The 16613-nt window shown below is 35.5% G+C and overlaps 1 protein-coding gene across 3 annotated transcripts in view; it reads right to left on the bottom strand.

The window, feature by feature from the left end:
• The window catches only part of COP1 (COP1 E3 ubiquitin ligase), a 135493-nt gene that overhangs the window by 67486 nt on the left and 51394 nt on the right, over positions 1–16613 (bottom strand). For all 3 annotated transcript variants that reach the window (XM_058179173.1, XM_058179174.1, XM_058179175.1), the window contains 2 exons: positions 8473–8616; positions 1553–1661 (listed from right to left, as the gene is read on the bottom strand). In XM_058179173.1, the coding sequence (XP_058035156.1) occupies positions 1553–1661; positions 8473–8616 (253 nt within the window). The remainder of the gene's footprint in view (positions 1–1552; positions 1662–8472; positions 8617–16613) is intronic.

The raw sequence follows: 16613 nt of genomic DNA on the forward strand, positions 1-16613 counted from the left end.
TACTGAAACATTAATACATAAATTTCCTCATAATCCTAAACAATATCCCGCTCTATACTGTTGAGCCTCCTTTTTCATCAACTAATTCCTGATTCTAAATGCTTTGTCCACTGCAGTTTTCTTTTTCAGTACTTTAGTAGCAACTGTTCTGTCAATATCAGAACCATTAAAAACCCTGTTTTCTCTAAGCCATTTTTTTTAAAAAAAAAAGAAAGATACGAAAGTGATTCTGGGTGCGAATGACTAGCTGCTACCCTATTTTCTCCAAAATAAGACCTCTCCTGATAATAAGCCCAATCAGGCTTTTGAGTGCATAGCAATATGGCCAAGCACTTATTTCAGGATTCAAAAAAATATAAGATAAGATCTTATTTTCGGGGAAACAAAGTAGATTTATTGTCAAGCAACAGAAATAACAATTCAAGAGGTCATTTATTGAAAGCATGTGGTTATTTATAAGCTTTATTTGTGAATGCTAAAAATCATGACTCATTAGATTTCTTTTTAACAAGAATTTAATAAGAATTTTTCAACAAGAATGCTAATACATTTTCATTTTATCCATGATGAAACAGTTAAAAAGGACATCAATTGAAAGCAGCATACTAGACAGATTTATCACATGTAAATATCAATGGTCCTGGCATCTGGAATGCCAAACCATAAAAGCAAATGATTCATCTTCAATGAATCATTGAAGATGAATGCAAAACACTCATCTTCAATGAGCTATGTGGTGCAGTATTTAGAATGCCAGCAGTTTGGCAATTCAATTCTCACCGGCTCAAGGTTGACTCAGCCTTCCATCCTTTCGAGGTGGGTAAAATGAGGACCCAGATTGTTGGGGGCAATATGCTGATTCTATAAATTCCCTAGGTAAAGGTAAAGGTTCCCTTCACACATACAGTATGTGCTAGTTGTTCCCAACTCTAGGGGGCAGTGCTCATCTCCATTTCAAAGCTGAAGAGCCAGCGCTGTCCAAAGAGGTCTCTGTGGTCATGTGGCTGGCATGATTAAACGCCAAAGGCGCACAGAACGCTGTTACCTTCCCACCAAAGGTGGTCCCTATTTTTCTACTTGCATTTTTTACGTGCTTTTGAAGTGCTAGGTTGGCACAAGTAATGGGAGCTACAACCTAGAGGGGTTGTACAGCACTATACTATAAGGTATATAAGTCTAAGTGCTATTGCTATTGCTATAACAGAAGAGCCAAGTCTTTGGGTTAAGAAATGAAACTGGGATGCAGCAACTATGACTCTTCAGATTTTAGGAACACATTATTAGAGCGAACATCAAACATGTTCGCACTCCTACAAATATTCATATAATACTATTTTGTTCATTTCCTATACACAGAAGAACATATTTACCCATTTTTTCTTTTACATCCCTCTCTGTTTTGCACACATGTACATGCACACCACTTATTCTCTGATACTCATTTATTTCTCATACAGGCCAAATTGTCTCATCTGCAATCATTTTCTCTTCACTCTATTTCTTGGTAATATTTTTGATCAAATTCCCCATAACAAAACCAGCATTTCTTTACCTGATAGACCTTTGAACGTTGCCCTGTGAATCCATCCCATAAGATCACTGTTCCTTCATAGTCACTGCTGGCCAAAAGGTTTTTGTGATAACTACTCCAGCTGATACAGCTGAAAAAGAGAGGTAATAGAAATGCTAAAACATTTTATTCTACAACTATGGGTATTGTAAATTAGATAATGTAATAATTCAGACTACTTTATGCATCACCTGCAGGTTTGTTTTCATATTCCTATTTATTATTATATTATTATGCATCACCTGCAGATTTGCTAGTTCCAAACCCCTGGTTATTATTTACGTGTCAGATCCCTAAAAGTGATACTGCCATTCAAATGGGAGAAGGGGGGGGGGGCTTGGATTCAATTTATTAGCACTGCATGTGTCAACAGGTGTCAACAATCTATACCCTGGAGCCAAAGCGCCCTGAGATTTCCTTACCTTTGGCGAATGTTTATGATGGCCATGTGGGCTGTTTCACTCTAAAGGATAACAGAGGATAGCAATGGGAATGCATGCTTATCCAGTTCTCAGGGCAGCTGGTAAAGAAAACATCTTCACACTTGTGTATTGGCTAAAATCTGCATTCTGGCTACTGCTTTAATCCTACTTGCCTTGCCTAAGGGTATTTAATTTACATTAGGTCAAAATTCTAAATTCAAATGGAATAAAGCTAAATAAAGCTAAATTTATTGGTGTCACTAGACTTTATTATTTCAAGAAATATATATTTAAGAAGTTTAAGTTGAAAGTATTCTTTCTTTGTTAGAGTTGTAAGAGAGAGCTTTATCCAAATGACTGGAAGAGGTCATCTGCACAAAAAAAGAGACTTAATATGAGTGTGCAAACTATTATACAATATTCTTAATTTCACCTATTAGGAAAATAATGCTTAGGATCATCTAACGTGGATTACAACCCTACATGGAAAAGAAGATGCCAGATGTTCAAATTGGCTTAGGAAAAGACTAAGGAATAGTATGATGATGCATGCTGAGTAACTGAAAATTAAAAAAATACCAAAAAGAAATCAGTTTGTACTCCATTGATTATAAAAAGGCCTGACTGTGTCTATTACATCAAGATGTGTAATGTGTTCAGAAAATAGGAATCCTAACGTCACATTGTCTTCATAAGAAACTTATATACAGGTCAAGAAAGCACGGTAGGGACAGAACATGGTAAAACAGACTTGTTCCAGGTTGGCAAAGGAATGTGAGAAATTTGCGTAGTCTCCTTTTATTTATTTAACATAAATGCTGAATATACATATTAAGGGAGGCTTGACTGGAAGAAGAACATTGCTTTAAAACTGGGGGAAGAAACATCAGTAACCTATGCTATACTGATGATATTATCTTGATAGCCAAAACTGCAAAGGATCTGCAAACTTTAATAATAAAAGACAAAAAGCACAGTGAAAAAAAGGAACTAAAATTAAATGTAAAGAAGACCAAATCAATGACAATAGGTAGAACAACCAGTCTTAGAATTTACAAATGAAGATATTGAAGTGGGGATAGCTTCTGCCTTTTCACATCAAACATCAACAGTAAAAGAACAAGCCATCAAAAATGCATTTCAAGTTAGCACTTTGTAGAAGAGCTACAAAGACCCAGGAAAAAATATTTAAATGGCATTCCATGGACGCAAAAACTGGACTTTGAAGCAGTCGGATAGGAAGATCATTAATGCTTTTGAACTTGGGTGGGGGAACTGGGAGACGATTCATGACAATACCATGGCAGTACCGTAGATCAGCAAGCAAATTAACTCAGAATTCTTACTCAAGGAACAAATGACCAGACTCAAATCATCCTACTTTGATACATTAAGCGAAAACCCAGCCCTCTGGAAAGGTTTTAACGCTGGGATAGGCAGAAGGAAAGAGAAGAAGAGAATGACCAGCAAAAAGGTGGATGGACTAGGTTTCAATGACATTGGAAGACCTGAAAGACCATGTTAGCGATAGATTTACCATGGAGAAAAATCTAACTATATGGTCAGAAAGAGCTGAAAATGACTTAACAACACATAATCAATTGTTTCTTAAGTGTAAATATATTTGAAATGTATGCCATATTTGTCATTATATTTTAACCAACTATTGAATTCGATAAATTCCTGTTTTAGATGTCAACAGAACAAATTTAATGGCCTAATGACATTTTTTTATTCTGCACTAAAGCACAAGGTTTTGAATAGTCATTAGGGCTTACAGAATGTAGAGCATGGCATCTAAGTCTTAACTAGTTTAAAACAGAAAAACCCATACCAGTATGGTACAAAATCTATTCATTAGTACCTTCCAAATCTATTTTCCCATTCTATACTATTTCAACATGTCTTACTAACATGTACCAAAAATAATTTATTCTCAGCTAAACCTATCTGTTATTTAATCTACATTGCTATTTCACTCACTCCAGATCACTGCAGAAGGGATTTTAGAATCCAAGTGACTAAATGCTCTATAATAAAATGTCCCATTACTTTCTTGAAGGTACAGTATGTAATACATATGTATTTATCACTGTGTTCCCTTTCAAGATAAGCAACTATATGTAGAGCATAGCAAAAAAGAAACAGGCAGTAAGCCAACAAAATTAAAGGCATGAGATAAAAAAAAAATAGATATAGCTAAATGCAGTTTACACCAATACAATTCACTGTACTTCTCTGTTTCTTTTTATTCTTGAAATCGGTATTTGCTTCCACCATATTCGTATAGTTTTCAATGAAGGGCAAAAACCTGATCTATATACTTCCTGCCTAGCATAAAATTTTAAGCTATTTTGGATCACCTCTAGATTCGTTATCTACAGGCAGTTCTCAACTTATGACTACTCATTTGACAATCATTTGAAGTTAGAACAGGCTCAGAAAGGATGCTTTACAGCAGGGGTCCATTTGGAACTGGACTGCGGAAGTGGCGGATAACACTGCATGCACATGTCCCCACTTGCACGAGCAGTGGGCGAGTGCGCACGTACTGCATTTGTGCCCACCACTCACGCGGGAAAAAACCCCTCTCCCCTTCCTCCCCCACCAGTCCGCAAAGCTGGAAAGGTTGAGGAACTCTGCTTTACAGTACAAAAAAAACACTTCTCGCTGTTGTAAAATATTTCACCACCATCCCACCTAGAGACACATGGCTGCATTTTGGATGCTTGGAGACCTGTTTTGACTGATTGCCAAGCACCCCACAATCAGGTGATTTCCATTTGCAATCTTTTCTGCCAGCTTCTCTCAAAAAAAAAATCAATGAGGAAGGGAAGTTTGCAAGCTACTGCCACCTGCTGAGTGGACTCTCCCCTAACTTTGGGGGCTGACTGAAAAAGCTGCTGGGCTGTGGAAACAGGGTTCACAGAGGCATTCTCTTCTGTGCATGGAAGAAACACTGACGCCAATGAATGCCATTATTCTGAAGGCTAGAAAGATTTGTATCCTTCAGAATGGTCGCAGTTGCTAGCTTTCTAGAGTTCCTCAGCTAGCAAATGCAATTATTCCCAGGATTGTTTGGAAGGCCTTGACAATTTGGAGAAAGAGCCTTCCAAGTATCATACCAGTAGGGCCTGCATGCAGGATGGCATGAGGCAGTCATGGTAGGAAGGTAGTGCCTTACATCAGCTGGGTTCAGCTGCAGCTATATAAAAAGGCATAAGTGGACCCAGGCATGGTAGCATGGAGAGAATACCCTCTCCCCAGTGCTTTGTTTAATGATCCGTGCACTCGTTTAATGACCCGCAACTGCGAGAGCTGGAGTTGCAGTTGTTGAGTGAAATGATCATGTGGTCCTGTGAGTTTAATGACCGCACTGCTTAATGACTGAGATTCCAATCCATTGTGATTGTAAATCTAAGATTACCTGTAAAGGAAGGAATCAGATTGGATAGAAATGCTGAAATAAGAAAGAAAATATTTTTCTTTTTTAAGACAAATTGAAATTTTGGAAATGTTTAACTATTTTTAATGCTTTCATCGGCTACTTTAGTAAATTTGTTATTGTAGGAAAATAAATTACATTACTGAAAATGATAATCGTACTCCTTTAAAGTAATAATTTTCTTCTAAGAATGGTTTACTAACATTCTTTTAAACTTCTACGAACACTTAGAATGTTTACAAACATATCACAACAGCTCAGCAATTTTTGGATAGCTCATAAATGCAAGGACTTTCACTCAACAAGCACATAAATTAAGGTAAAATTTTCCACTGTAGGTTTTTTTTTGGGGGGGGTGTCTATTTTTCTATAAAGTCCATCACTGCTTCGGATGATAGCATTACTGGTAGTAGACACTGAAAGACCAAGAGACTCGTTTTGCCTTCTCTTTCCCAATGAGTACTATGTGAAGTTACGTTCATGCTATTCACAAAGGAAATGTTTTTCTCCATGCTACAATGATTCTACCTCAACTAAATGAACTCTAGACACTATACAAGAAAAGAAGGATTATAAATAAAAATATACTAATGTAAGAAACAGGTACACAAGACTCTGCCCCAGGTCTACTGGAAAAGCTAGATGTTTATGCTCTTCTGAAGGCCAGCATGGTTGGTGCCATACATACTTCCAGGAGGGAGGAGCAATCACAAAGGAAGAATTTATGGGATACCCCCCAAGATGATACTATTTCATAGATGGAGTCAACAGCGTGCTGATCCTGCAAGATCTTAACAGATAGACAAAAGCCAGAGAGATGCCCTAGACATCAAAACCCCAAACCTTGAAAGGTCTATAAGTGGCTAACCAGCACTTTTAATTACACCTGGAAGCCAAATGGAAACCAGTGCAGCCTGTGAAGTAGAGCTGTCACATTGGCAAACTAAAGTACGCCTAAAATTACTCATGCTGTTGCATTCTAATTGGCCTTCGGCAACAGCCTAGTGTAGAGGACATTTCAGAAATCCAAAACTGGATGCCGTATTCAAAGTGTGGCCTTACCAAGGCATTAAAAAGTGGTATTAACACTTCACGTGATCTTGATTCTATCCCTCTGTTTATGCAGCCTAGAACTCTGTTGGCTTGTTTAGCAGTTGCTGCACACTGCTGGCTCATATCTAAATGGTTGTCCACTAGGACTCCAAGATCCCTCTCACAATTACTACTATTGAGCAAGGTACTACATATACTGTACCTGTGCATTTTGCTTTTCTTGCCTAAATGTAGAACCTTGCTTTTTTCACCATTGAATTTCATTTTGTTAAGATAGCGCCCAATGTTCAAGTCTGTCAAGATCAAGAGCCAAGAGGTATAATGGTATACCGTGACTGCTGATATTGAATACTAGCCTAACAGCTGCAGTGTAACCCTAAAAAAATGCTCTCTAGCTATTTTACACCTAGATAAAATAACCAAACAAAAAGATTAAAAAAAAAAAAACAAGTCCCAAAACACAGATGAAAAACTTTACTATTGATACCGAAGTCTGGCTTTTTAAAATTAACTTAAGATAAATGAAACAAGGGATAATGGAACAGCAGGCAAGCAGGGCCACCTGTACTTTGCACTCATTAAATATCCAATTAATGCCTCTTTAAACTTCTTCACAACATAAATTTTAATTCTATTTTAATTTCAAAATGAATTGTCACATAATGTATTGAATTTTCTTCATTTTCTAAAAATGTTCTAAGTTAAAAATTAGAAGATATGTTTCCATATAGCATGCTGAGAAGCTTGTGTTATTAATGGAAAGATTAATGAATATGTTATACATTCCATCTGTTGAAATAATTTTGTTTATATAACATGTCACTGTCTACTCATGCTTGTAAAGATGTCATGACAAAAACCCAACTTTAAAAAAGTAAACCCTTAGTAAATAAAATGTTAGGTTAAATAAATAAAGCAAGAGTCCTATGTCAGATCTTATAGGGAAAAAACTTTCAAACTTTAACTTAGCAATACAGGTAGTCCTTAACTTACAACAGTTCACTTAATGACCGTTCAAAGTTACAATGGCACTGAAAAAGTGACTTATGACCAACTTTCACACTGATGTGAGGTTTACCGGTGTCCCATTTCCACAGGACAGAAAAATTCCACAGGCACAAAGTCAGGTGTTTAATAGACAGCTCCTGTAGCCTGTCCAGCTGAGCTGCACATACTTGCTAAAGGGGCCTGAGAGACTTCGACCATTTGCTTTTTCCATTTTAGGCATTTAAAGTCCCAGGAATCCTCTATGGAATTTTCTCTTCAGAAGCACATTGCAGCATCCTCATGATCAAGTGATGAAAATTCAGATGCTCAGCAACTGGTTCATATTTATGACGGCTGCTATGTCCCAGGGTCATATATATTGCGACCTTCTGACAAGCAAAGTCAATGGGGAAGACAGATTCACTTAACAACCGTGTTACTAACTTAACAGTTGCAGTGATTCATTTAACAAATGTGACAAAAAAGTCGTAAAATGGGGCAAATTAACAAATTTCTCACTTAGGAACATGAATTTTGGGCTCAATTGCGGTCATAAACTACTACTTGTATATAGGTCAAAGTGAAAATAATAATGAATCTTATATTAGACAGAAAGTCATTCATATACTGTCTTGGCATTCATTTTTGTTGCTTTTATTTCCATTAATATTTTAAGGCAAATTACAGTAGTAGTAAAATACATCTATCCTTACTAGAATGCTAGTATCCAAGAATAAGCAATCATCAGTGGTGTCCTAAAAATAGTTAACCAGATTTGGATTCTGTATGACAAATTGTTTACCAAAACATTTAAACAGTAAATTCTGTCATCTTGTCACTGAATAATATTTCTGCAGAACCATTTAATAATGTTAAGTAGTTTTTTTTAAAGAAGAGAATGATTGTAAATCAAGAACTACCTGTACTCAAATATGGAAGTACAGGAGATAAGACACTCTTACTTTTTAAAATCAAAGAAGAGAAGCAACACATACCTGATTTTGGAATTACATGTCATTTCATTTTCTGGATAATGAATATCAACTGCATCCTGGATGACTGTGCCATATTCATAGACTTTAATCTTCTTTGTGACTCCCGCAATAGCAAAATAGTCACAATCTCGATCAAATTCAATACTAAGAAACAAAAACACAGAAGACACAAACTTATGAATATAACATTGTTTTGTTATGATGATGCATATTATTTTTCAGAAGAACACCATCTCCGACGTTCAGGTTAAGATACCAAAATTTCTACCTTTTAAGTTTGCAAAAGGCTACCTTCTCACTAAATGTTCTGTCTTGTTGATTCATTTCTACTGGGTAGAATAAAATGAACATAAGAAAGGAAATTTAATCCAGAATTAAAACAAGAGAAAAGAGAAATTAAAAGGAAAAACGTGTGTGGAAGTAAATATTATTCCTGATTTTTTTTTAAATGCAAAAGATGGACTTGCTGAATTGTTCAGCATTGTGTAAAACAATACACCGGAGCCAGGTTGGCTATTTCTTTCAAATTGCCACATTACCAATCCCAATGACAAGGAGAACAATTTACCCATAAAACCTGAGAATAGTACACAGTTTTTGAATCCGAGTTAGTGTGTAATTATGACTTACTTACTAAAATAAGTTGAGTCTGTCTATTGCTGGCTATCCTTTCCTTTTCTCTATCAGGAATACAGTGGGAAGTAAGGGATGTAATGTATTCATCCTAAAAACGTACTTGCAAAGAATGCACTAAAAATAATTAAATTTAAGACAGAGAACTTTCTGAGTGATTTTAATGGAAGTAACCATTAATTATTTGATTTAGTACTGTCTGACTGACTCCTTATTGATTTTGGGCGATTCACGGTACAACATATAAAATATACAGTCCACACAGAAAACTGTAAACAAGATGGTAAATCTGACCAGCAATACAAAAACACACCCCAAAAGGGGCTTCAGCCACCCTGGTCCAGATTTCATTTTGGAGCTGAAGAATGGGCTGAAAGATGTGTCCCTAGCAGAGCAAAATATATTAAGAATACAACTGACAAAATGGCTTAGGATACAACTGAAGCAAGAAAATGCTGAAAAAATATTTTATAGATGTCTATGAAAATGACAGCAGTATGCTAAAGAATGGAATTAAAATAATTTCTATGAAAGTTAGTACCCAAGAAAACAATGAAGTCTCAAATATTATGAGAACATGGAACAATTGCACAGGCTCTGTGATCCATTTAACCTAGATGTGAAGACTGTACTTACACTTGATGACTGGAAGAATGTGGCATGGTTCATCTATATCAAAGTTGGCTAACTATGTTCCTGTTATGACTTGTGCACCTTTGGGAGAATTCTGGGAGTTGAAATCCACAAGTCATAAAAGGGCCAGTTATCCACTCCTGCTCTATATGAAATAAAAAAAAATAGAAGGGCTTATTTTGTTAAATTTGTCTGGGAAGGAAGCAGAATTCTGAATAAAAGGGCACAACTGGTGATAAAGAGGAAAGTCTGAAAAGTCAAGTGCTGGGTTATATTTATAATGGGTTTTGTAGACCAAAGCTTGCAGATCATTGAGAATCATGTGTTTGTTAGAAATAAAATTTATTGCACATTTCTCAATTTAGAGAAGTACATAGGCCTTTAAACTCTGGTGCTGGAGAAGACTCCTGCGAGTCCCTTGGACTGCAAGGCGAACAAACAAGTCAGTCCTAGGGAGATCAACCCTGACTGCTCTTTAGAAGGCCAGATCCTGAAGATGAAACTGAAATACTTTGCCCACCTAATGAGAAAGAAGGACTCACTGGAGAAGAGCCTAATGCTGGGAAAGATTGAGGGCAAAAGAAGAAGGGGACGACAGAAAACAAGGTGGCTGGATGGAGTCACTGAAGCAGTAGGCGTGAGCTTAAATGGACTCCAGAGGATGGTAGAGGGCAAGAAGGCCTGGAGGAACGTTGTCCATGGGATCGCGATGGGTCGGACACGACTTTGCAACTAACAACACCACCACAAAGGTTTAGATTAAGAGAATGCTTTGGAAGGAATGTTGGTTGTGATATCACAATTCCTGTTCTCCATATAGGCCTGTATCATTTAGCTATATCACATTAATCAGATTTTTTTTTAAAAAAAAACACCACATCATTTTTTTGAAGATATCAAAGAACCCCCAAATTGATATCCAAATTCTGGTCAAAAAGTATAACATGACTTGGAACTTTACAGATGCTGAATTAGCTGAATTTCATACTTGAAAACTGCACTGTCACTATATCAACCATTATGACAGAAGTTGTTCTGACATGAAAAAAATAAATTCTAATTCTAAAACTTGGCAAATTTGTGGTAGCTTCAGATTTTGAAGGTATTTTTACATTATGTCAGAAGAACAATGATCACAACACTTTATTAGACATTGTACAATAATCTTTTTTCTCATTAAATTATCATTTATCATCTATTTTCTCTAAAGTTCTGGAAATCCCTCAGGTTCTGATTTTACATCATACTTTTTAAATTTTCCAGAAGAGAAAGCCTTTATCTTCTTATGACAAGTTAAGTTTATTTTCAAGTAGAGCAGTAGGGGAAAAAAGATAAAGATCTCTAACTTCATTTGTGCTTCATAAATCTATAATTTTAATAAATTAAAAACACTGGCATCATCCATTTTCTAGATTATTTTGAACAATTATGAATAGAAACACAAATCAAGATTCTTGTTTTAACTAGATATATCCAAAGGGAAAGGAAGTTTCACCCAAAGACTAGTTCATATTATGAAATGTAAGATCACCAGTCCTATATCCTTCCATGTTTTGCACAATACCCAGCCAGAATGACACAGGGATGAGTATCATAAAATGGCACCCTATACAGACACTCATAAATAACTAGAAATAAATTTGGAGAATCATGCATCTCCAGCTTGTGAAAGCAACTAAACTAATAAACCAGTTTGATCCCATAGGTGTTTCAAAAATTAAACAATTTGGTGTTCTATCTGGACACTAAACAGATGAATAAAGGGAAAACAACAGTAGCTTCACATTTGAATGAACTAACTGGGCTGAGCTGTATTTAGGATGATAAGTTTGTACTGTTTTTGTTAGCTATACATTTGCATACTCCAATTAATCTTCAAGACAAGGACTCAAGATCTCACCAAAATGCATCTTTAGAAATACTATAGGTAGAGAGAGTAAAATACTGTTCTTAAAAAGATCAATATCTAAAAATGCAATTTGAGCAGCTTCATTTAATTACTACTTTTCAAACTTTAAGGGGAGATCAAGAACAGACTTTAGGCAGAATACCTATGCCTCTTAAATGTAAGGAATTCTGTCCCTCCAAACTGTGTTAGACCATTCATTTTTTTTATTTGAATTTATATCCCGCCCTTCTCCGAAGACTCAGAGCGGCTTACATTGTGTTAAGCAATAGTCTTCATCCATTTGTATATTATATACAAAGTCAACTTTATTGCCCCCAACAATCTGAGTCCTCATTTTACCTATCTTATAAAGGATGGAAGGCTGAATCAACCTTGGGCCTGGTGGGACTCGAACTTGCAATAATTGCAAGCAGCTGTGTTAATAACAGACAGACTTAGTCTGCTGAGCCACCAGAGGCCCTTTGAAGTACAACTGAAATTTCATGCTCAAAATCCTCTTTTAAAAATCCATTACAGGGCTGGCTCTACTTATTTCCTATATTTATCTATATTCCAATCTTCTTCCATACTGCTTAGATGGCAAACAATTCATTTATTTCTGGGGTTCCTGCTGAATTCTATGTTGGCATTCTCTAGGCTCTGTGCCTGTCCTGATTTAAGATTTGTCCCTCCATGGTACAATCACAGCCACTTTATTCATTCATAAAGTAGCTGTGATTGTACCATGGAGGGACAAATCTTAAATGATCCTCCACAGTATCCCCCCCCCCAAAAAAAACATGTAAAATTTCAAATGTGGCAATTTTTCAAAAAGTTTCCCATATATATTCCCATATATTTGTTCTGACCTCTGGGAAGAAAGGAGATAGGATAGTGATGTTCAAAACAAGTGTGAAGCTTACCCAGAGGCACAACATACATATTTAGAGCTATTCATTTGATAAAAGAATAAAAGAAAATGCCCTGCGTTGTGTTATTATTTTGTAATATATATATTGTAATATATATTGTAATCCTAGGGAATTTTGCATCACAAAAATGATTGTAAGGACCATGTACAACCCACAGGGATCCTGCTCTCTCTTGACATAAGAGTGAATATACGATTGACTACGATGATCTTAATGGATCTGAAGTTAAGTACATCGATGGTGTTCTCATTAGTCTGTCACTAATATAATCTTAAACAACCGAACTTGGAAAGGGAGTTTATCCCAATCAAATGTGCATCTAGGCAGACATTTGTGAATGTTGTTGTGAGATGTTGTGAATGTATGTATCTGAGATGTACATGGGGACTATTAATGGTTGTGTATTATTATTATGAATTTGAATTGTAGATATTTGAATTTTTGTATGGATACTTTATGTTTATTGCTTTTACAATCCACTTAATTTACTTTTCTCCATCAGATTGTTTATTATTCTTAGCAGAGCATATACAGCTACTATAGGCAGTAATATAGTTACTGCTTTATTTCTGGGACTGCACAGTAATAGTCTGCCATGCTTCAAAGATGAACCATGACTACAACAAACACTTGATAATCATTTTAAACAAGACTCCCATTTATAAACACAGCAATTAACTATTAATGTGACTCCTTTTAATGAATATTTTCCCCAAAATTGTGACCAATTGCAATTGCTTTAATTGCCACCTATGTGGGAAAGGTAGCTCTACTGAAATATATGTGCAAAACAACTATTTATGAATATTGCCAGGTGCTCCCACATGGATCTTTCTTTTGCATATTGCATATCCGGTTATTGCGGGAAGCATTTGAATTGCCTAAAGTATGTGGCAATATATTTACTGCAATGCGCTCTAGATGGGGCTGCCCTTGATGAGCATTCAGAAACTTCAGCTGGTGGCTTTTAAATGGTGCTGGCTATTTGACACATGTAACACCGTTTCAAAGGCTATATTGGCTGCCACTGTTTCTGGGTGCCATCGTTAAATACCTTTATGGCTTGATCCTGGGTTACTTGAGGGACTTTCTACCCAACCAATCCAGTATGCCAGGATGGGCATGCTTCAAGTCCTGTCAGCCATGGAATGTCAGTTGATGGGAATCAGGAGATGCTCCTTTTCTGCCATAGTGCCTGACCTCTGGAACAGTCTGCCTCCTGAAATTAGGATGGGCCCCAACCCTGTTGGCCTTTCAGAAGGCCTTGAAGACTTGGCTACGTGTTTGGACTTGGGGTCCCAAGTATGTGAAGGGTTTCATTTCCTGGTTATGTTGATATCAACAGATTATAATGCTATTTGGCTGCTATTTGTATTTAATTTCTGTTTTGTGCTGTGTTTTAACTTCCTTAATTGTTATAATTGTTCTCCACCCACTGGTGTTAGATGGATGGCTGTACCAATGGAGTACATAAATACTGTTAATCATCTCTTGATTTCACATTTGGTTCAGAAGCTCAGCAGCATCTAAAACATCTGAGATATTATCAGTATTAAAATTTTGGATGATTCTATGATTCAACATTAGTTGTTTGTAAACAACTAATGAAGAACTGGAATAGTTTATATTAACAAATCAGTGATTAAGGCGTTAAAGAATATTAAGCATGTTTATTATATCTTAAGGTGAAACTAAATCAATTTCTTTTTCATGTTTACTGGATCTCACAGATAATGTGAGGGTGAGGTGACATGATAGGGCCCCACTATCTATTACACTAATTGGAATTGTCCTGCTTTTAAACATATGAACTTACTAAATATATCCAAAATATAATGGATCTAATTATGTTTCATATGTTATAAGACAAATTAAAATCCATGTCAACGTTGACTTGCAAAAGTCCTCTTTCTGCTTGCAGGGAGGGGTATGATTGGAATGTGTGGGAAGCTGGGAGCGAGAGAAGGATTCTATGTGAGCAGTTTGCAGCCTGAGAAAATCTTACAACCCCAAGGTCATGAGCTGAATACTTTTGAAAGGTGCAGATTGTTTTCCCAAAATAAGATGCTTAATCTGGATTTGGTGGACAGTGGACACTGGGTGGCCTGGGGGAAGGAAAAGGGGGCTTCATTATACTGCGCTTCATGCCAAAACTTCAGAACTGGCTTCGCTTCTTCTCCGTCTGTATGGGTCTGTCAGTAAAGTTTTACTCTTGGTAATAAAAATGTCCCCAGGAGTTTCTTTTGCTGTTCATGCCAACAGGATGGTTGACAATCAAATTCCAGTTATAAAATTCTAGGGCTACATGTCCACGAGTCCCTAGTTAAAATATTTGCTCTAAAATAGTGAGCTAAACAAGTCTAGTATTATTTTTGAAGTAAAAATTATTATCTTACCAAAATAACTACAATTTATAGAAAGTTAAACAGGAGAAATAGTCCATAAAGGCTTCCAAACAGAACTGTACTTTGCACTTTTATTTTACTGTACTTTTATTGCCTCGTAATCTGTTTTCTGGTCTGTCTCAAGAAAGGTTTTACAATCAATAATTTATTCCATAACAATCTTAACTGAATTGCTGTATCAACTTGTGTTTCATTGTAATGGGAAAGGCAAAAAGCTAATAAAAGAAATAACTTTTACCTACGTAAAAGGTACATAATTTTTATTTTACCTATATAAAAATATTTTAGTAACTTTTTGCATTTCCCCTTACAATTAAATTTACATCACACTACATTGTTACTACATTGACAAATATTAATTTTTGAAATTCCTCACCTGTTCGGCTAATCTGGCACTACAAAGAAATATAATTTTGAAATTAGAATGTATTATCCAGATTCATCTATTGAAACATCATCCCTATCAATAACCTATTTTATGAGTATGAAAAAGCTACTTAGGACAAAACAAATCTCTGCAATAGCATAAATCAATGAGCACAATGAGTTATGTAGTTTATTACAGCAAGAATGAGGATAATCTGTCCACATCCAATTTCAATAGCTATACACTGTTTCCTCAAACAAAAGTTTCTTATTTTATTCTAAAAAGATTCTTGGCTGGATCTTTATATGGATCAATTATATGAAATCAAGTAATAGTTTTCTTTTTGAGATAAAAGAAAAATAAAAACAAAACAAGAGATAAGGAAAAACTTGGATACAATGCTGATTTCTATTTTATTAAATATTATTCTATATTTATCTCCAAACTAGTCTTTTTGGATGCATTTTATTTTAATAACATAATTTGATCCTGAAAGAGATATTTTGCTTCAGACTGATCAAATATATATAAGATTTCATTAGGAAACTGTCACACTTAAATAGGCAAAAAAGCAATTTGGGCTACTTTTTGTCTTGCTATTTACTTTCTAGTATTTTTGGTGACACTTTTTCACATCTGTCTTCAAATACTCAAAGAGATTACAAACTTTCTTTTCTGTACTCATATTAGCATATTAAAACCTCCATTTCCATCTGATATGGAATAAACTAATGATACTAGGTTACTGAATCCCTGTTCATCAACTAGCATCGACTGTCATGGATAGCACATTTACTTCCAAACTATGCAAATAATATATGCCATAAGGGCTATTGCATGTCAGAAAACAAGGGTTAATGTCATATACATTTTTAGTATTAATATATAACTGTAATAGTAATATACAATTCATTTTATCATTATTATCACATGAATTAGTAGTTTATAAAAATATACTTGGGCTGAATTCTTCTCAAGATACACACACACAATTTATTTGTACGAGCATAAAGCATTCACATTAGTTTCATATTAGTTCACACTTCTAGCATAGAATGTTTTCTTAAAGAAAAATCTGCAACTATAGAGCAAAAAAACTTGAGAATTTGCTATTTCTTCTCTGCTTTTACAGATATACTGCATGCTTACAGTCTTGTTTGTTACATAGATAAAAATAACTACATTTGTTAACTGAAGAGGTGTTTAAGGTGTTTGTGTGATATATCATCAACATTTACAATGACATCTCTAAAATATCAGAAGTTTAACATTATTTATTAATA

This window comes from Ahaetulla prasina, chromosome 3, assembly GCF_028640845.1.
Source record: "Ahaetulla prasina isolate Xishuangbanna chromosome 3, ASM2864084v1, whole genome shotgun sequence".
NCBI classification, from domain to species: Eukaryota; Metazoa; Chordata; class Lepidosauria; order Squamata; family Colubridae; genus Ahaetulla; species Ahaetulla prasina.